The sequence below is a fragment of the Poromitra crassiceps genome (assembly GCF_964638095.1).
Source record: "Poromitra crassiceps genome assembly, chromosome: 3".
Lineage (NCBI taxonomy): Eukaryota > Metazoa > Chordata > Actinopteri > Beryciformes > Melamphaidae > Poromitra > Poromitra crassiceps.
In genome coordinates this window covers 39,995,449-40,018,885 of record NC_139625.1, presented here as the reverse complement: position 1 = coordinate 40,018,885, position 23,437 = coordinate 39,995,449, and the positions used below count along the sequence as shown (strand labels likewise).

At 42.0% G+C, this 23,437-nt stretch overlaps 1 protein-coding gene across 1 annotated transcript in view; it reads right to left on the bottom strand.

The window, feature by feature from the left end:
• The window catches only part of LOC310773104 (ryanodine receptor 3), a gene marked incomplete at both ends in the record, with an annotated part of 192,734 nt that overhangs the window by 102,226 nt on the left and 67,071 nt on the right, over nt 1-23,437 (bottom strand). Inside the window, 5 exon segments of the mRNA XM_083633021.1 lie at nt 1,689-1,881; nt 3,140-3,381; nt 6,954-7,087; nt 8,135-8,253; nt 9,738-9,833. Coding sequence (XP_083489147.1) covers nt 1,689-1,881; nt 3,140-3,381; nt 6,954-7,087; nt 8,135-8,253; nt 9,738-9,833 — 784 coding nt within the window.

Genomic DNA, 23,437 nt, shown 5'->3' with positions numbered 1-23,437 from the left:
ATGACAAACAAGAGCAATAACATAGAGACAGTGAAAGAACAATATAATACCCATCCATACATGGCAAACAATATGAGCACAATCCTGCTCCTTAGACATTACAGCTATAAAACATAACAGGCACATCTGAGGCACAGACCTCCTTTGTCACATCAAACATGCTCCCTCCTATTTCACACAGTCTGAGCTAGGTGAAACACCTTGTCTGTGAACAGCTACTGAAGTCTACAGTCATGAGACATAGACAACAAATCAGACCATTCTGCAGACATTTTGCAGGAAAAGCCCATGTACAGTAAGATTGAATGGACAATAGAACAAAAAGTGCTCTCCCAGATCACACAGGTGACACTTTCTATTCTCCTCTCCTGGTGTCCACCGTCAGAGGCAAGATATCATATCTCAACATCTCAATAGGGCACAAACAGACCTCTGTGCTGTGGTCAGGTGAAGGGTGACATAGGCCTCAATAAGCAAGTGCAGGACAAATCAACTACTTGAGAAACACGGTAAAATAATGTCCGCACAAGGATTATGCTCCTGGTCAGTTTATTATTAACTTTTTTGATCAAAGGAGGAGGAGAAACATACTGTTTACCATGCAGCTGTTTGTGCTTAATATCAGCACCAGGATTTAACATTCGTTTAATAATTCTGGACTTGGTGAGTCAGTGGTGCTTGAGAATGAGTTTAGGAAGCATATTTGTTGTGTGGTTCCCCTATAATATCTCTATAATATTTCTATAATATTCCTGTAGGGACTTGTGCTGCACCGTCTGGTCTGTGCTACTCAATCAGGAGTTTATTCCTCATGTACTGTACGTTGTTTCAAGTGCAGCAGTGTAAGCACACACGTATCAGATATGGGTCAATTTTAAAAGTAGTGTAAGAAGGTCAAAAAAATTGGATATAGGCAAAAAGTTGGATCTGAGCATCAAGACCTGCAGTGTAAATGCAGCCATAGAGCTCTGGATGGTAAATATACTTAATCAGACGGTACGTCCTCAATTTTGGTTTACACAATACTTCTTCTGACCATTTCTGTTGATAACATGTCACCCTTATGCCGGATTTCACATGGCTCCCATCCCATGTCACAACATACTGCAAGTTTTAGGGCTATTTTATGCACACCCAGAAAACAGAGCACAGCTCTGTTCTGAACTGCGTCATATTTTGTTTGCTTACAACAACCCCAGACCCCTGCACCATAATCTAAAATAGGACAGACACAAGATGTATACAACTGTGTATAGGTTTTATAGCCAAGATCCCTACATAGCATACAGTTATTAAGGACACCTCCCAGAACCCTACCTGCAGAGTTTGATAAGACTTCTTCAAAGTAATAGCAAAATGCTGCTTTGCTCTAAAAACCTAGCAAATCATGGACTCATGGCCTTGGAATAGGATGACGAGGTGGATTAGAAGATGGATTTCATGCAGGCTTACGAGAGAGTGAGAAGAAAATGGAGGTGTCTCTACACACATACGCAGTGTATAGATGTGTGTGTACTGTACAGTAGGTGTGTGTAGTTGTTATGTGAGTGTGTGCAGTAGATCAATTTCTTCGCCTGTGAGTCCATCTTGTCTGTCTGTGCATGGGTGTGGAGCTCATTCATCATCTAGGACTTTCAGTGAGTCCGTTTGCCTCAGACAACACACAGGAGACCCAAGCAAAGACTCACTTGACCCCTGCAGAGAAGCTGACCACGGGGAAGAAGAGGCCGTCGTGGTTGAAGTTCTCGAACATGCCCTGGACCGGCTGCCCGTTGATCCTGAAGGAAATGCTGGGGGCTCCCAAGTCCAGACAGCAGCTCACCACGTCCTCTGAGGTCAGGATGTGCTGGTTCAAAGACGCTACCGCCCGCGGGATACGACCTGCTCAGGACACACACAGATACAACCTGCTCAGGACACACACAGATACAACCTGCTCAGGACACACACAGATAGGACTTGCTCAGGACACACACAGATACAACCTGCTCAGGACACACACAGATACAACCTGCTCAGGACACACACAGATACAACCTGCTCAGGACACACACAGATACAACCTGCTCAGGACACACACAGATACAACCTGCTCAGGACACACAGATACAACCTGCTCAGGACACACAGATACAACCTGCTCAGGACACACACAGATACAACCTGCTCAGGACACACACAGATACAACCTGCTCAGGACACACAGATACAACCTGCTCAGGACACACACAGATACAACCTGCTCAGGACACACACAGATACAACCTGCTCAGGACACACACAGATACAACCTGCTCAGGACACACACAGATACGACCCGCTCAGGATACACACAGATACAACCTGCTCAGGACACACACAGATACAACCTGCTCAGGACACACAGATACAACCTGCTCAGGACACACACAGATACAACCTGCTCAGGACACACACAGATACAACCTGCTCAGGACACACACAGATACAACCTGCTCAGGACACACAGATACAACCTGCTCAGGACACACAGATACAACCTGCTCAGGACACACACAGATACAACCTGCTCAGGACACACAGATACAACCTGCTCAGGACACACACAGATACAACCTGCTCAGGACACACACAGATACAACCTGCTCAGGACACACACAGATACAACCTGCTCAGGACACACAGATACAACCTGCTCAGGACACACAGATACAACCTGCTCAGGACACACACAGATACAACCTGCTCAGGACACACAGATACAACTCTCTCTCTCTCTCTCTCTCACACACACACGCCCGCACGCACGCACGCACGCACGCACGCACGCGCACACACACACACACACACACACACACACACACACACACAGTCTTGGACACGCACACACACAAGTGTACACAGTAAACACATTCTGGGCAAGGAGACTGGCTCTGCAGGGCTCTGACTCTGTCTAGACGCATTCTGGCGCTAGCCCAGGGTTACTGCTCATAATTAATACATTGCCTCAATATGATCTCAGCTCAGTTTAACGCACACACGCACGCCGCACACACACACAAGCACGCACGCACACACACACACACACACACACACACACACACACACACACACACACACACACACACACACACACACACACACAGGTCATCCCACTGACCTGACCACAGGTGGAGTCCATCAAAGCCATAGGAGTAGAGGTCGTCTCCGACCCCGTTGCCCCCCCAGCCCTCTCCTCCTCCCGGGTAGGGAGCGTAGCCTTTAGTGTTGGCCCAGCCCACCCTTAGGTGGGAGGGCTCACTGGTCACAAAGTGGTCCACCTGGTCAATCATCAGCTCGTAGTACCACTTCTTGTACTGGGCCGAGCCCTCGCTCACCCCCAGGAAGATGTTCGGTCTCATACTGGCAATGAAGAAATGTGAGATCATGAGATGCAAAAATGTCCACCAGAATGAGTCATGTCGTCTCAGACTCAGTCATAATATCTTTATTTTTCTTAAAACAAGTGAAATAATCTGCCATTGGGGTGAGATAATTCCTGTTCCTCAAACAATTACAATTGTTTCTAAAAACTGTCAACATCTTTCACTCCCCATCACCTGACTTATTTAAGCAACGGCTGATTCTCCATACTGAATTGAATCTCCTATCCACAAGATATGCTGAAAATCTTATAAATAAATCAAGGCACAAGATGTATGAATATGGCGAAAAGACTGGTAAGATTTTGGCTCATCAATTACGTCAAAAGAATGTAGATAAATCTATAGTTGCAATAAATAATGAGACGGGCGTTAGAACCACAGACCCCCTTAGACATCAATCAATGTTTTCAGACATATTATTCAAAGCTTTATACCTCAGAATCCAGTAATGATGAATCTATGTTTGATTCTTTCTTTAGTAACCTTAACACTTCCACAATTGAGGAGGAAACTGCCACAGATTTAGAAAATCCATTTACAGCAGACGAATTTATTAGTGCAACCAGGTCCATGCAAAATGGAAAAACCCCCGGACCAGACGGATATCCGAGTGAATTTAAAAAAAGATTTGCCACTCAACTTGCTCCTATCCTACTCTCAGTCTATGAAGAATCATTTACATCTGGCTCATTACCTGAAACAATGAGACTCAGTTATAGTAGACTCAGAGAATCAGTTATTTCACTAATTCCTAAAAAAGACAGGAACCCCTTGGAATGTGACTCATTCCGACCCATTTCTTTACTGAATGTTGATAGTAAGCTGCTTGCCAAAATGTTAGCCCGCCGTTTAGAAACAGTTTTACCTTCTGTCATTTCTGATGATCAGACAGGATTTATCAGAAACCGTTACTCTTTTTTTAATATACGTAGGCTGATGAATATCCTTTACAATCCCACTCTATCCGATACTCCTGAGATACTTTTATCACTCGATGCCGAGAAAGCGTTGATCGGGTGGAGTGGGATTATTTGTTCTATACCCTCCAAAAATTTGGATTTGGTGAAAAATTTACATCATGGATTCAGGTCCTCTACTCCCTCCCGGTGGCAGCAGTTCGTACGAACACTAAACTATCCTCCTTCTTCTCATTGGGTCGTGGGACCAGACAAGGATGTCCCTTGTCTCCCCTTCTATTCGCGTTGGCTATTGAGCCATTAGCAATTGCGCTACGTGGTGACATTTCAATTCCAGGCATAAGGAGGAAAAATTCTGAACATAAGGTCTCCCTCTACGTGGATGATATGCTCTTGTACTTGTCCGAACCGTTAAACATCCTGCCACAAACACTCAAACTACTAACTACATTTGGGAAGATATCGGGCTATAAAATTAACACACAAAAAAGTGAACTTATGCCTATTAACCCTGCAGCTAAGCAGATTGTATTTAGTTAATTGCCCTTTAGAATAAGTAAAAATAAATTTAAATATCTTGGAATATGGATTACTCACAATTTTAAACATCTTTATAAAGCTAACTTCCCCCCACTTATAGACACTCTCAAACAAGAACTGGAACGTTGGAACTTATTGTCATTTTCATTAGGAGGTAGAATCAACACCATTAAAATGAACGTATTGCCTAGGTTTTTATACCTGTTTCAATGTATACCAATTTTTTTGACAAAATCTTTTTTTCTGATTTTAGATAAGTTGATTTCTTCATTTATTTGGAATAAGAAGAATCTACAAATACGTAAGAGCATTTTACAGCGACATCATGTAGATGGAGGATTATCGTTACCCAACTTTCAATATTACTATTGGGCAGCCAATATACGCGCTATGGCTTATTGGCTTAAACCATTACAGGTGAGCAGTCCCAAATGGTTGCAACTGGAAAACATGTCATGTGGGTCCGCCTCTTTACATGCTTTACTTTGTTCCAAATTCCCATTGCCTGAACCTATATCCAGTTACTCTGTGAACCCAGTAGTCAAACACTCTATGAAAGTCTGGGCACAGTTTAGACAAGCTTTTTCACTTAATCATTTATCAATAAATGCCCCTATAACAAGAAATAATATGTTTAAGCCATCTATTATAGATGGGTCCTTCAATACCTGGGCCAAGAACGGACTAGCCAAATTAAAAGATTTATATATTAATGATAATTTTGCATCATTCGAACAGTTGAGTTTAAAATTTAAAATCCCCAACTTTCAGTTCTATAAATATTTACAGCTTCGTAGTTTTGTATCTTCATGTTCGGTTCATTATCCATCATTACCGCCCAGCTCTCTCCTTGAATCTGTTTTGGAGCTTAGCTCTTACCCCAAAGGGAGTATTGGAAGGATCTATACCTCACTCAACTCTCACAATCTAGAACCCTTGATACATTTAAAAAATCAATGGGAGGAAGAATTAGATATAGATCTTTCTGAGGATGGGAATCCATATTAGAAAAAATATTCTCCTCTTCAATTTGTTTAAATCATAAAGTCATACAATTCAAGATTGTACATAGACTGCATTGGTCCAGGGCGAGATTGGCCAAATTTACACCAAACATGGATCCTAATTGTGATCGCTGTCAAACAACCCCAGCCACTTTATCACATATGTTTTGGCTTTGCCCAAAATTAGTAGATTTTTGGCATTCCATATTTAAAAAAAATTCTGATATACTGGAAATATCCATTGAACCTCTTGCCATAATTGCAATCTTTGGTGTGGTCCCGCATGGTCTCTCCCTCAACCAATGCAGTAAAAAGATGATAGCGTTTGGTACACTTCTGGCTAGAAGACTTGTACTCCTTAAATGGAAAGACAAGTTTCCTCCAACTTCCAATCACTGGGTCAGAGATCTTATGTATCATCTAACCCTAGAAAAAATCTGATACGCTACAAGGGGTTGTGCTCTCGACTTTTATACCATCTGGCAGCCAGTCCTGGACCAGGTAGAGAAAATGGACGCGTCAAGCATTTCAAATGTATAGATTTACCCCCCCCCCTCTCTCATATTTATTTTCATTAATCTGTTTTTGTTGTTGTTGTTGTTGTGTGTTTTTTTCTCTCTTTTTTTTTTTTCTTTCTTTTCTTTTGTGTGTCTTTGTGTATTGATATACTGTGATGTATAACATGATGTACGTGGTGTAATAGGCTAGGGGTTCTCGTGGGATGGGTTTTTGTTTAAAAGTGTCAAGTGTATTTAAATCTGTATTTTGTATTTTGTATGATATACAGAAAACGAATAAAAAAACTTTGAACAAAAAAAAAACTGTCAACATCTTGTTACGGCAGAATAAGGCAAATCATTAGTATAAAGAGAATGACATTTGATTCAAACACATTCTTGAGACAAAAACATTCTTCTTTTGCTGGAAACAAGTAACATTGCCTCTGCCTAATTGTCAGATACAGTATTTGTTTTCTTCATACGAAAATTAAAAGTTTGACTCGTTAAGATGGATATTTTTTGCTGTGTAAATATGGTCACTTCACTAAAATATCATCAAATAAACATACTGTTGGACGGCTATCTGACCTCTGAACATCATTGACCAGCCTGGTCTGGAGGAGCAGATCTCTCTTCGGCAGCAGGTGATCACAGATAAGGTTCTGATTGGTTCGCACAGCCACGCCGTTACACACACACAGCGAGCAGAGCACATCCAGAATCTGGAGGGGGGGAAGGGGGGGGGGGGGGTGATGGGTGGAGGCACCGTGGAGTGAAGTGAGCGACAAGAAGAAGAAGAGCATAAACAGCTGTCTAATAACGACTACACAACGACCTCGTCTTCTCCATTAAACCAAATCCCCAATCCATACATCTGCAGGACTGACTCGACCCTAATCTTTGTCCAGGTTGAAGGGAGAGACTGTTTCCATGCAACTACTGTATAATTACTCAAAGACACTTATCGTGAGGATAAAACATGGCCAATAATATCCTTTTGATGCTTGCCGGTCTGTCCCAGCTTAACAAAGCAGTTGAATTAAATGGGCCGCGAAGCTCAGCCAAGGGCGACAGGCTAGAGCACCTACGCTTCATCATCGGCCCTTTTCTCCAGCCAAATGATACATTCAGACTGATTGATGAGCTGACAGCCTGGCCCCAGATCCCATTTCAATGGAAAGAGATTGATTCAGGAGGATGGAGATACACTCTGCAGCCAAACCCCCAGGAAGCTATGGTCTGTCAGGGATGGATCTTTGTATGCTGCTAAAAGTTAAGTACATTGAATTAGTAGCTAAAGAGAAGAAATGGTGACAAAGAGGCCCTGAGGGAATTGATATGAAAATGAATGTGCACCCACTGAACCATTTTGGTACGGCTGCATCACTGAGCCTAATGAGGAAAGAACTTAAGAGAGACTGGATACCAGATGAAGAGACGCTATACAATTCCAGCAGCTGGTGTGTGCATTGTTGTTTGACAAATACTTTATGACAAGTTGACAACATCCTAGAAAGTGGCGACATTTATGTACAGGATGCTTCTCTGGATCGGGAAAGAACTAAGACTAACGTGAAGGTGTGTGGTTGGTATACAAAACAAATAAAACACACCTATTCTTACCTCTATTGACCCTGTAGGATGGTTGTGCAGTGCTGTCTAACATCTACAACCTATGTAACAGTGTATTTAGACCACACTGACACCTGGAAACAGATGGCGTTAGTACCCCACAATCACAGCTACCTTAACTTGGGCTTGCAGCTCACCTTGTGGTTGCGGCCGTGTTTGTAGAGCAGCGATATGATGGACTTGATGTGTCCTCTCTGGATGATGTTGAGGGCCTCAGGGCTCTCGGTTAGAATGCAATGGAGGACCTCCAGGATGCCTGCGTGGTCACAAATTCACCATTCATCAGTCCAACATCACCCACAGAGGACGTGAGGAACAGACACCATTCATTAGTCCAACATCACCCACAGAGGACATGAGGAAAAGACACCATTCATTAGTCCAACAACACCCACAGAAGACATGAGGAAAAGACACCATTCATTAGTCCAACAACACCCACAGAGGACATGAGGAAAAGACACCATTCATTAGTCCAACAACACCCACAGAAGACGTGAGGAAAAGACACCATTCATTAGTCCAACAACACCCACAGAGGACATGAGGAAAAGACACCATTCATTAGTCCAACAACACCCACAGAGGACATGAGGAAAAGACACCATTCATTAGTCCAACAACACCCACAGAAGACGTGAGGAAAAGACACCATTCATTAGTCCAACATCACCCACAGAGGACATGAGGAAAAGACACCATTCATTAGTCCAACAACACCCACAGAAGACGTGAGGAAAAGACACAAATCATTAGTCCAACAACACCCACAGAGGACATGAGGAAAAGACACCATTCATTAGTCCAACATCACCCACAGGGGACATGAGGAAAAGACACCATTCATTAGTCCAACAACACCCACAGAGGACATGAGGAAAATACACCATTCATTAGTCCAACAACACCCACAGAAGACATGAGGAAAAGACACCATTCATTAGTCCAACATCACCCACAGAGGACGTGAGGAACAGACACCATTCATTAGTCCAACAACACCCACAGAGGACATGAGGAAAAGACACCATTCATTAGTCCAACATCACCCACAGAGGACGTGAGGAACAGACACCATTCATTAGTCCAACAACACCCACAGAAGACGTGAGGAAAAGACACCATTCATTAGTCCAACAACACCCACAGAAGACTTGAGGAAAAGACACCATTCATTAGTCCAACAACACCCACAGAGGACATGAGGAAAAGACACCATTCATTAGTCCAACATCACCCACAGAGGACATGAGGAAAAGACACCATTCATTAGTCCAACAACACCCACAGAAGACGTGAGGAAAAGACACCATTCATTAGTCCAACATCACCCACAGAAGACGTGAGGAAAAGACACCATTCATTAGTCCAACATCACCCACAGAGGACGTGAGGAAAAGACACCATTCATTAGTCCAACAACACCCACAGAAGACGTGAGGAAAAGACACCAGAGGACGCTGCTCAAAGAGACTCCTCTGCATATACCTCAAAGGGGAACAGCAGCTGCACACTGCTTACAAAAGGATGTAAAAAAGTATTTCCATATTTTGGAGAAAAGCACTACCATATTTCTTTATTGTTTATATACAGTAACCCGTGTGTCTGTTGTGGAGTGCTGCGCTGCCATCAAAGGAACTTGTTGTCTTGTGTGAAGTCTCTGTGACAGAGAAATTGCAATATACTGTATTTGCCTATCCTGTTTTACAGCAGTATGTGTGAGAGTGTTAATGAGTGTACCTGAGGAAGACTCCAGTCTCTCCAGCTTGCTGACCAGCCAGTCCAGGTTGTTGGAGAACTGGGTGCAGTTGTTCCTGTTCCCTCGGATCAACGCCGCTGCCATGGAAAAAGACAGAGTGCAAGAGTCAAATATTTAAGGAGAGTAGATTAATCACAAAGATGGGCCAAGACAGATCTGCTTAATTGCTTTAGTCTGATGCAGTTCGATGGATCCCCTTGAAGGCACTGCCAACTTCCAAGCCTCTCTTCTTACACAATACAACAGCACAACAATGTCACCCAGAGGTGGGAACCTTAAATGTGTGTCCAATGCCAAGGAAAGAGAGAAGTTCTACTATGACACCATCATACATATTAATTAAGAAGATGCTTAAGATGGAGAGAGGGTACGACACAAGGAACACACACACACACACACACACACACACACACACTGACGCCCACATACTGTATGTCCTAGCCAAAAACGACAGGGTCACCCAGCGCAGACTGATAGGGAAAAAAGGAGGGAGGCATCCCAAATCCACTTAACGCCACATCGGAGCAGGTGTTTGGAGGGAATGAGGGGAGAGAGAGACGTGGTCGGAACGCTAATACTGGCCAGGAGAGGGAAGGAGAGTGTAAACAAGAGTGTGAAGGACACACTTGAAGGGCAGAAGGGCTTTAGGGCAGGATGAGAAAAGAGCAGATTTACACATTTCTCAAATCTCCCCGGGAATGGGACAAAGCCAAAGCCCATGACGGAGGAAGAGAGGGGGGCCGTGCGCTGCTTTCTGCTCCCAAATGCATCTGTTATGTCACAGTGTGTGACAGCAATGTTTCAGCCAAAGACTGTGTTCATCAGATAGGAGGAGAGAATGGGATTTCCAGACACAGAGATATATTTGCCGGGCGTCATTTTAGAGTTATGTCCATATCTGACAGAACATATGCCAGCAGTCCAGAGGTTAAAGTGAGTGTGAGCAGGCAGGGCAGATGACATTGGGCTATCCACCTCATTCCTAGCTGCCATGATGCCTTACGTGAAATATGGGCGCTTCTTCTGATGTAATCCTCCCAGTCCCCTCCCACCATTACGTTGCAGACACGGACACAATCAAAGCTGCAGGCAAAGGGAGCCAATCATGTCCAGCTTGGCCAAAGATCTCACCGATAAATATCCCGACTTGTTAACTCATTGAGTGTGTCGTAAGATAATCCAAAATTAAGCTAGAAGGAGTGGTTTAGTAAACTCCTCCTTTGTATGTTAATATAGTCTCCACCTCCTCCTACTTCGTGTCTTTAAATAGAGTGATCACCCTTGTGACTGGAAGTATTACAGCTACGAGATATGAGATGTAGAAGGATACTTCCATGTGCGCACATGTATAATAAATCATGGATTCTTTTAAGCAAATAGAGTTGGTTATTTAGTAAGTAGGAAAATTCTTACGACAGTTTGGTGTCCGAAACCCGGTCCGGAGGAGGGACGTGTGAAGTGTGTTTGCCGCCTGGGAGCAGTGAAAAACACAGTCGACAAAGGGGGCCTAATTTTGGGGCCTGCTCACTGCTTCAAGGAGACAGACAGACAGAGAAGCGAGAATATAGGGTAAGTTGCCTATTTGCTTTTAAAAGTCTGCGGTTGATTGTGAAAGAAGATATCTAGGGGGGAATTTCAGTCTAATTAATTTGGAAGACGGAGATATTTTGGGAAATGCACGACCTGATAAGATCAGAGGGAGGCAGACAGACTACACTGTGCAGAATTCGAACAAAAGTTCTGAATCATTTTTGAGAAGTGATCAGTCTGGGGTACAAAGTCTGAACGCCTGTGCACATTTATCTCCTGAGGAAGAGTGGAAATTGAGACATTAGATGTTAGTATAACACCATTAGATGGAAATTAAAATAGTTTAGAACTAAACAGATTTAGAATCTATAGTAACTAGGTTACCTAACTAGACAGATTTATAATCTGCACGGATTTAGAATCTGACGTAACTAGGTTACTTATAATGCAATGTCGACTTAAAATCATTAGATGATAAATTAAAGCCATTAGATGGTAATTCAATGCATTTAGAATGTATGACGCGTCAGATGAATTCCAGTTAGACTGATGGAAATATAAAATCTCACTAGGTGAGGCGTTTAAAACGTACCGTTAGACGAGACCGTTAGACGGGGGTTTTTTATCAAAAGCAGAATTGTTCACATGTGTGTGAATGAGACCTTAGAGGCCTGTAATGTTTATGCTCTAGATAAGGAACTGATGCATTAGATATTAGTATAGGATTAAAGAGAACCGAAAATAGTGAGTAAATTTGATTAAGAGGGAACTTACGGAGTTTTATAATGCTCACAATAATGAGTTATATTGGGATAGATAATACCATATCGTTATAAGTGCACGTGTGTATGAGGACTGTCCATGAATGAGTGTGTGTGTGTGTGTGAGAGAGCCTATAGCGAACAAAAGGGACTCCCCACAGAGAGAGAGAGAGAGAGGGGGGTTGAAACAGTTGCAATGAGAACTTTTGGCTCACTACACTAAATACAAATGTAAATCTTTTCTAAAAGCGTAATTAAATGTAATTTTGAGTTTGTTTAGGTTCTACTTTTTAGAAATGTTTGGGTTAACTATTTCCAGTTAACTCGGTTGGGTTGTGTGGTTTGCTGTGAGCGAATGGAGAGTGGAGCAGAACAGGACTATTGTTCTCAATGTTCACATGTGGCTGCTATTGTTATGCCTGTAGGGTGTGATGTGACTTGATAGCTTGTGAGTGAGAAGATTGGCTGCTTTGGTGTTTGTGACTCAGAAGATCCACTGTTGAATAAATAAATTGATTAAGCCGGCGGTAAAGTTCTGAAGAGTCACTTATCACAGATGGAGAAAAGAGCCAAGTCATTGTTCCATATATGAAATGCAGTCATTGTGGGGTCCTGTGTGGGGATAGCTTGAATTTTGGTTGTGTAGCTGTTTCTGTGTGAGTGAGTTGTGAAGAAAAGCAAAATAGCTATTGAGTTAACATAAGGGGAAAATGTCTTAATTATTGAGTGTGTAATTCTGTTTGGCGCTGTGTCTATATACTGTACATGTACATGTGAGGAATGGATGAAGGCCTAGGTGTGTTTGAGAAGTCAGTTATAATGCATATCTGATAAATATAGTACATAGTAACTTACTATTAGTGGTTGTTAAATGGGCAGAGAGCCATTAAAATAACAAAGGAGAAGCCAGAGGGCGGAATTCAAGGCGTGAAGAACAAACAAGTAGCATTCTATTCATTGAGAAGCCTGTCATAGAGAAGAGAAAGTATTTCTATTTTAGGGCAGATGTGTTCTGATGGAAATTGATAAAGTAATGGCATGTCTGACATTAACCTGAATTTTGTTTTCTGTTTAAAAAGCAGGTTATTGTGTAATGAGGAGAGGAGGAAGGCATTACATGAGGATAACCTTTGTAAATGGGAAAAAGTGTAAAGTGTAATGGAAAACATTTAATAGTACATTTATCATAATTCAATGATAGCTTGGTTTCATGATACCAAATATTTGAACAGAGTAAAGAATATCCTAATTTGAAAATCTGAGAATGATTTTTAGGAAGTAAACAACTTTAGTTTAGGATCTGAGGGCACCAGAGGGAGGTGCGAGGTCATTAACATTCTAAAGGATGGTAAGCAGGGTGACCTGCATGGGGAAATAAGTGCATATTGTAGGCTATTGGGGGAAATCTATTAACTTGAATGGAGTACAGAAAGATTATAATAACCCAATGGTCTTAGGAAAATACATTTGTACTAAATTGTTCTTATAACTTTTTATAAATCTTTACACTTTATGGGATATTCATTAAGGGGGTCTTGCATGGTTCCCAACCCCACCCAATTGTAAACATGTGGGATTAGATAGTATTTGGGGCACAACAGATGGCTCACTAAACTCTGGCCTGAGAAGGTGTCACTTTAGCCATAGGGGGTACTAGAGGCAAAATAGACTTTGATAAAAGATCAAAGGGCCATGTGCAGGATGAGAAGAAGCCACTGGAGGTAAATTTACATTATGAAAGAGACATGGTCTGAAACAATGCTGATGGAAAGATCTGGCAAATCAACATCCTGAGGGAGGTAAGATTGAGCAAAAATCACTCTTATTTAGAAAAATGTACCTTAGAGTAACTGTGAGATTAATCTTAATAGAAAGATGTTCCATTATTTGTGATTGCAATGACTAACTATAATTGTCTGCTTAAATCTGTTACAGAGAGTTAAAAGGAGCAGAGGTGACTTTGTTGCCCAAATTGCATGTTTATATGCAAATGGCCTGAATGGCTCATTCACTGCCTGAGGAAAATAAGAGAAGTCGTTTTCTGAACAAACATTTAGAATAACATTATAAAGTTACTTTGATTTGCAGACATTTACTACTTTCCAAATCTATCATTATTACCGTTAGTCTGATAAGTAGTCTCAAAATTAAAAAAATATACAAGCCATGTGTCTCGCAAGAAATCAAGATGCAGTGAAATTTGCACTTAATAGAAGTGTGATTATAGTGATAAGGTGCAAACAGACACTAGTTGACTGGGAGACAACAGCTGGAGGGCTGCTGAGCCAGGGGGCTTGACAAAACAAAAGAATAATAGGTGTTTGTTTATACAGCGAAGGTACTTTCTCAAAGCCATAAATAGGTTAACTGCGTCCAGCAGGAACAACTGCAATCTTCTGTACGATAGATTGAAAGTATCGTAGGTTAAAAGTAGTCTATTATAACGTTTCTATTACAAATGATCAGAGGAAGGTACCATAAAAGAAATATTAGAAGTCATTTTGGATAAATGCCATAATAGGCGTTAGATGAATAAGTGATTGGAAGCGGAAGTGAGATGGATCTAAATGCAGTGCTTAACATGGTAAGTGGAAAACTACTTATCATATTACATTTGAACATGAACTTAAAGCTACAGCCTAAGTATGATATATAGATATGTTAAGTGCCAAATTATAAATGAAATAATAAACTTACAAAGATATGAAATGGGTTCTTATTAAATAATATCTGTGTATAGAATTTCTATTTGCAGAATGAAGAGAGTGAAACTCTAGATATAGATCTGTAGGAGTTTCAGAAGGGGGGATTTATAGGATTTATAGGATTTATAGAAGATATGATTTATTTCATTGTGATGTGTTGCAAGGAAATATTGTTGCAGATTGGAGAGACTTGGAGAGACTTGGAGGGAAGTGATGATCAGAGGGAGGTATTCTGACTCGAAAGACTGCTGACTGGACTTGTTGAATTGACTTGACCGAAATGAGCTCATGTAAATATGTACAATAATTATGAAAATGTTTGTTGGGTGAGGCAAACTTTAAATCCAAGTGTGTTTGGGGGCATGTGGTTTGATGACAAACTAATAACTAACCAAACTAACTAAGTCATAACTAACTATGAAAAGTTGATTGTTATAACCAAAGTTATTGGACAAATAGTCGTGGAGAGGACCAAATCCATGGCAGGTAATATTGAAGAGGAATCAATTTAAGAGGTGAGATGAATCATTCTTAATACAAATTATGCTGTTAATGTCAAATGAACGGAAATGAGAACCTGTGTTTGTGTGTTGCCATGTAAATAAGTTGTTAGAATAGCAATTTAAGTGATCATTTCAATGTGGTGTGCATTGTAAGTTGAAATGAGAATGTGTTTATAGTTTCCATGGTGGTGTCGCTTTGGATAAAAGCGTCTGCCAAATTACGTAATGTAATGTAATGTGTGGAAATTTCATCACCAGTTGGGTGTACAAGTTTACCTAAAGTGGTATTAAAATGATCTTTAAAAAGTATTATCTTTAATTGGTTATATCTGTAGAGTGCAAACACCATTTTAGCACTGTGCGAACTCAATATTGTTTACAGGCAATCAGATTATAATTGAAAGTTGATATTAGGTTTGGTTGCATTGCAGACTTGCTAACCAGACGGAGGACTGATGGGGATCGTCTTGCTCCGTTCGGCTACACGCGACGGGAGGAAAGAACACAGGATCACACATTGGAGTGCTGAGACACAAACAGGTGTAGCGTTCTTATTGTACATATAGTAGAAATTAGTGTGTGCATTATGGAGTAGGAGGAAAATTGAGTTCTTATCTCTTTTACGAAGGAGAACGGACTTTAAGTGAAATACCAATGTAATCTATTGAAGCTAAACAGGAATACTGCACTAAGATATATACTTTCATTATAGGTGACACAGACAGAGGCCATAGCGAGTAATCTGCGGCCAGAAAGTCATCGGATCGTCATCATCGTGTGCCTGGTGAGGGATCGTCCAGGGAGGGGCCATGAGGGAACATCAACTACACGCAACCGGTTCGAGGTTCGAGGCCAACATGACGGTGATGACAGAGAGGAGCAGTGTCACTTGAGCTGATGGGTCATGTGACCACCGATGTCATCATCCTGACCCTAAAGAGCACGGCATCATCACCAACCAGGACGACAGGAAGCAGATCTGGCACCACCTCTGTATAGCGAGCTGTATGTGGTCTCGGAAGAGTAGCCTATCACACCATACTGACAGCGGCACTCTTCACTCCAACGCTCATGTTCGAGACTTCCAACCTTGTCATGTAGGTCACTTCAGGGCTCTGAGGTCCTTGTGTGTGCCTGGCTGAATCACAGGAAGTGTCCTGTGTACTCTAGTAATGGTGAGACCCACGTACTCTTTCAATAAGAGCTGCACGCTTCTCCGTGTCATTATGCGTCTGAACTTGGATGGTCGAGATTTCACAGACTACTACATGGAGAGCTTGACATGGATGAGAGATAATATTCCAGTATCTACAATACTTAGGTCAGATGCAGATTGGTTGTGATAGACATGAAAATCACATTGTTTTCTGGGTGCTATCTGTGAATGAATCGGAATTGTATATAGGAGAAAAAGAAGAGTTCCACAGGAAAAACATGTGGACGCCAGAAGAAAAGACATATTTCATATAAATATTGCAGAATTATAGTGTGATTATTGAGAAGTGTTCCCAGTATGTACAATGTTGTTACATCGAATTTGCAAGTTGTCTGAACTAAACACATCTGTAGAGATAGAGAAACCTAATGACATCCATTATACAGTATATGATTAATGCAAGACTATAGGTAAGAAAGTAGACATTCATATTATTATTACCCATTCCTTTTGATAGCCTTACAGTGAGATTCAAATAACTCCAGTAAGAGGGAAATACTGCTTTAAACGAGTTCATTGTCTTTGTTGTGGTTGTAATGTTAATTACTATTGGAAGGGAAACATTTGTCACCCTGGGAAGGTATGGCTACCTCATCCATAGTTCATCTTTTTGTCACAACTATTGAGTTAGTAACTAGAATATGTGTTTGGTGGGGAATTAAATATTGTGGCCTAGACAACAGTAAATGATAAATATGGAATTTGAGGGAAATCAAGAAGGTGGATGTCATCAGGTTACTTTTGTTTGTTTTAGACCGGCGATAAATTGGTGTGCATTTGGCATACTAATGTTTCAGTAATTGTTATTGGTTACATTAGATTGTAGCCTACTTTTATTTTGTCTTTGGTATATTTCATGTCTTTGGTATATTTACAACAGATGAAAGTAATTATACGTGACAGTAACTAGCTGGTTATAGATAACTAGCCTTGGGAAATATTTCTGTATGATTATTTTGATTATTTTCATGATTTTCTATTCTATTTTATTTTATTTTATTGTATTTCATTGTATTTTTTCATTTCTGTCATATAACCTGCTGTATATTGTAGATTAGTTGTTATGTTGGAGAGTCAATCACCCTAGGGAGTGTTAGAATTGCATCACGTGGTACATTTAGGACGAACCATGTCTTGTAGGCTCGCCAAGTATTTTTCCCTAGATCGGGGTTTTTCCCTACAAGTTCATGATTAGATTAGTTAGAATACCTATTTGCGTCTTTTTACCTCACCCTAGTAAGAAAGAGGGGAGGGTATTTGGCCGAATATGGCACCTTGATTTGTGACGTCTGATGTGGGACAATAGGGCGTGAGGGTAGAGGTTATAAATCTTGGTATTTATAACAGAGTCTTTCCAAGCTAATTGGAGCTTGGGCATCAGGCCTCATGAATTAAGCTGGAAGAATAGTTAGGCTTCATATTAGATTAAATGTTACATTATGCAGAAAAATGTAACTACAATGTGGTGATTGATTTTCATAGAGAGGAATGATCAGAAGTGGGATCTTGACAGACTAAAGTGGACTTTCAACTGATGAGACTTGTGACTTGTGACTTAAATTAACTTACTGGTAAGATGTGCAGAAACTGAGATTTGTATTTGACATAGGTTAATATAAAGTTATTAGGAAGCTTTGGGACAGCCAAGCACTTTTCACTTATGAAATACATTACTATAATAGCTATGAACCTGGAGGGTTGCATAGAGACCTTTGTAATACCATATTTCATTGAGAAGTGCATCGTTGTGTCAGTCAAAAATAATGTTCAGGTAACCAAAGGATTTGACAGGAAGTAGACCTGAGATTGAGACTGTACAGTAACCATTGGAGAATGACTTAAGCTTAGAATAGGAATTAGTGACACTTTAAGGTGCAACTGGACTACATTTGAACTACCATATACAATGACTTAGTCCCAACTCTGATCAATAAATTAGATGTAGAGGATTTCATCCAATACACAACTGTTAGCTATAGGTTTCAATAGGTACAAATACACTTTTTGTACTAGGTAGCAGGAGGAGGGTCAGCTATCTTCCATTCTTTGTATATATCACTGTATTAGTGAATAATAAGTTTCCAATGTATTAATTGTGTTATTAACTGTGTAATGTAATTTTGAAAATAATGTTCTGATGAACAAAAGGGAGGAATTGTCGTAAGATAATCCAAAATTAAGCTAGAAGGAGTGGTTTAGTAAACTCCTCCTTTGTATGTTAATATAGTCTCCACCTCCTCCTACTTCGTGTCTTTAAATAGAGTGATCACCCTTGTGACTGGAAGTATTACAGCTACGAGATATGAGATGTAGAGGGATACTTCCATGTGCGCACATGTATAATAAATCATGGATTCTTTTAAGCAAATAGAGTTGGTTATTTAGTAAGTAGGAAAATTCTTACGACAAGTGCCAGCCACTTTTGGAGAACGGACGCTCCCAGTGCCAGAGTTTTCAGAGCGTTTTCAGTGATTTCTCGAGGCCCACAGAATATTGTGTCATATTAATATGTAAACACCGAACACGCACAAAGAACGAGCTGGCTCTATTGTATCATCAGCAAAAAAAAGTTTATTGATACCATTTTCCGTTCTTTAGTTATGAGCCGGAGAAGATAGGTCGTTTTGAGCAAATACAGGCGTTTCAAATTATTAGCTGAGATATTCCGCCTTTTGTGAAATGCAGCATTTCAAGCACATTCACTGAGTCTGAAGATAATATTTTCTGATGTAGTGACGTGGTGTAGTCGTGTGATGCCCTGCGTGCCCCACCCCCCTCTCCCCCCCTCAGCTGCAAACTCCTCCCCACACTAACACACAGCCTCACGCACCCACTCTATTTTCGGAGTGCTCCGTTTTTGTGTGCCGGGCGGCTCCCAGCGCGACACGGAAGAGCCAAACCGGACTGCTGAATGGTTTGGCGTCGGGTGCTGCTTTTCTGGCGGCTAATCGTGTGGAGAAACTATACAGACAGACAGACAGAGACAGAGGGGCTCAGTTGTGGGCGCGGATTGACTCCTGTTCGCAGCCAACGTCAGCTCCAGACAGAGCAATCTATATGGCTCTGGCTGCAGCATGCATCGGTTTCTCTTTGATCACAGCTTTTTCCTCCTGTTTCTCCGGACCTGTCTCTAATCTGGAGAGCACTGTCGCCACCTAATGAGTCCGTAAAATAGGTTATACACCTTCAATAGCTCCCATATTTGTACAGGAGATGCCTGAGGCTTTCATCCACGTCCCACCATCAAAAAACGCATTTGACGTCGATCGACGTCCTTGGCACTCTACGTCACTATTTACTTTGACGTCGATCGACGTCCTTGGCACTCAATGAGTTAAGAGCAACAGGTTAGCGGACGTGACAGTTACAGTAACATAATTGCATTCCCTCAAATAAGTCGTCAAACGAGTGTTATTTCTTTGTGACAACCTTTGACAACTTTGTGACAACTTTTTTCACCGGAAAAAGGAAATACAAGTTCAAGTTTCAAGTTCAAGTAGTTTATTGTCATATGTATAATACAATGTATAATACAATGTAATTCTTTATGCTTTGAGCACCCTCAGCCTTACATACACAAGGACATGGTCACAAAGACCGACAGAAAAAGGGTGTAGACCTACATAACTATGTAGGCTACACGTGATACAGACATGTCTGTACACAGTACGTGTAGACATAACACAAACCACAATACAATACAGTACAGTAATGGTGCACAACAAAGTGACAGTGCGTTGCAGTGTGTGTGAGTCAACTGTTCAGCAGCCTGACTGCCTGAGGGAAAAAGCTGTTACTGAGACGGGTGGTGTGTGATTTGATGCTCCGGTAGCGTTTTTTGGAAGGGAGGAGTGAGAACAGGGTATGAGCGGGGTGGCTGGTGTCTTTGATAATGTTTTTGGCTTTCATTTTACAGCGAGTGGTGAAGATGTTATGGAGGTTTGGTAGTTCTGTGCCGATGATTTTAGCTGCTGTCTTCACAGTCCTCTGCAGCAGTCTGCAGTCCTGGGCGGTCAGGTTGCCGTACCACACTGTGATACACCCTGTCAGAACACTTTCTATGGTACAGCGATAGAAATTCACAAGGCCTTTGGTGCTCAAGCCAAATTTCTTAAGGCGCCTCAGAAAGTACAGTCGCTGCTGTGCCTTCTTGAGGATGCACTTGGTGTTGAGAGACCATGTGAGTGTGTTTGTGATGTGTGTGCCCAGGAATTTAAAGCTGTCGACTATGTCGACAGATGACCCGTTGATGGAAATGGGGGTGTGAATGACTTTGGACTTTCTAAAGTCAACAATGATTTCTTTGGTCTTATTGGTGTTTAGAGAGAGGTTGTTGTTTTGGCACCATAGGGTTAGATCTTCTATTTCTCTCCTATAGGCCCTCTCATCACCGTCGGTTATTAATCCGATCACTGTGGTGTCGTCCGCAAATTTTATGATGATGTTATTTCCAAATCTGGCGACACAGTCGAAGGTAAACAGAATGTACAACAGAGGACTGAGGCAGCAGCCTTGGGGCGCGCCGGTTCTGGTGAAAATGATAGATGAACATCTATTACAAATGCGCACAGATTGTGGTCTGCCTGTCAGAAAGTCAAATAGCCAGTAACAGATGGCGCTGCCCAGACCAAGGCCCCTAAGTTTCAACAACAATTTTGATGGTACAATAGTGTTGAATGCGGAGCTATAATCAATAAACAGTAGTCTGACATAAGTGTTTTTCTTCTCAAGATGTACCAGGGCAGTGTGTAAAGCAAGAGCGATAGCGTCATCAACAGATCTGTTTGAACAGTAAGCAAACTGTAATGGATCAATGCTAACAGGAATAATGCTTTTTATGTAAGATATAACCAGTTTTTCCAGGCACTTCATGATAACAGAAGTCAAAGCAACGGGGCGGTAATCGTTAAGGCAGGTGACAGGTTTTATCTTAGCAATGGGCACAATTATTGTTTCTTTGAAACATAATGGGACCACACACAATGACAGGGACAGGTTAAATATGTCAGTAAAGACCCAGGACAGCTGGTTGTAGCATGTCTTAAGGACACGAGAGGCAATTCCATCTGGGCCGGCAGCTTTATGAGCCTTAACGCTTTTAAACGCTTTACTTACATCATCCTGAGTCACCTGCAGGTCTATAACATCGGGCGGGCTCCGCACTGATGTGACTGGGTCCGTGTTATGAGCCTCGAAGCGGGCAAAAAAGTTGTTCAAATCGTCCGGTAGAGAGGCGGAGGTGTCCGAGATCGTGTCAGACTTGGGTTTATAATCCGTAACCGCCTGCAGCCCTCTCCACATTCGCCGTGAGTCACAGCCGCTGTAATTGTCCTCTAATTTGTCCCTGTATTGTCTCTTAGCAGCTTTGATCGCTCAAAGCTGCACGACACCACGTCAAAAATACGCTCAGTACGAGCGCCGCAGACCCTCTGCCGACAAGTAACGTTAACAACCAGCTTCTAAATTGTGGAAGGTCAGTCACGTTCTAGACCGGACCTTGCACCCATAATCTTTTTACAGCGAGGCATTCAAAAATAAGATGGATAGGAACATGGCAGATGACACTGGGCTATATGAACATAGAGACCAGGGCAGATGACACTGGGCTATATGAACATAGAGACCAGGGCAGATGACACTGGGCTATAGGAACATAGAGACCAGGGCAGATGACACTGGGCTATAGGAACATAGAGACCAGGGCAGATGACATTGGGCTATAGAATAGAGACCAGGGCAGATGACACTGAGCTATAGTAACATAGAGACCAGGGCAGATGACATTGGGCTATAGGAACATAGGGACCAGGGCAGATGACACTGAGCTATAGGAACATAGGGACCAGGGCAGATGACACTGAGCTATAGGAACATAGGGACCAGGGCAGATGACACTGAGCTATAGGAACATAGAGACCAGGGGAGATGACACTGAGCTATAGGAACATAGAGACCAGGGCAGATGACATTGGGCTATAGAATAGAGACCAGGGCAGATGACACTGAGCTATAGTAACATAGAGACCAGGGCAGATGACATTGGGCTATAGAATAGAGACCAGGGCAGATGACACTGAGCTATAGGAACATAGAGACCAGGGCAGATGACACTGAGCTATAGTAACATAGAGACCAGGGCAGATGACACTGAGCTATAGTAACATAGAGACCAGGGCAGATGACACTGAGCTATAGTAACATAGAGACCAGGGCAGATGACACTGAGCTATAGTAACATAGAGACCAGGGCAGATGACACTGAGCTATAGGAACATAGAGATCAGGGCAGATGACACTGAGCTATAGTAACATAGATACCAGGGCAGATGACATTGGGCTATAGAATAGAGACCAGGGCAGATGACACTGAGCTATAGGAACATAGAGACCAGGGCAGATGACACTGAGCTATAGGAACATAGAGACCAGGGCAGATGACACTGAGCTATAGGAACATAGAGACCAGGGCAGATGACACTGAGCTATAGGAACATAGAGACCAGGGCAGATGACACTGAGCTATAGGAACATAGAGATCAGGGCAGATGACACTGAGCTATAGTAACATAGAGACCAGGGCAGATGACATTGGGCTATAGAATAGAGACCAGGGCAGATGACACTGAGCTATAGGAACATAGAGACCAGGGCAGATGACACTGAGCTATAGGAACATAGAGACCAGGGCAGATGACATTGGGCTATAGGAACATAGAGACCAGGGCAGATGACACTGAGCTATAGGAACATAGGGACCAGGGCAGATGACACTGAGCTATAGGAACATAGAGACCAGGGCAGATGACATTGGGCTATAGAATAGAGACCAGGGCAGATGACACTGAGCTATAGGAACATAGGGACCAGGGCAGATGACACTGAGCTATAGAAACATAGAGACCAGGGCAGGTGACATTGGGCTATAGAATAGAGACCAGGGCAGATGACACTGGGCTATAGAATAGA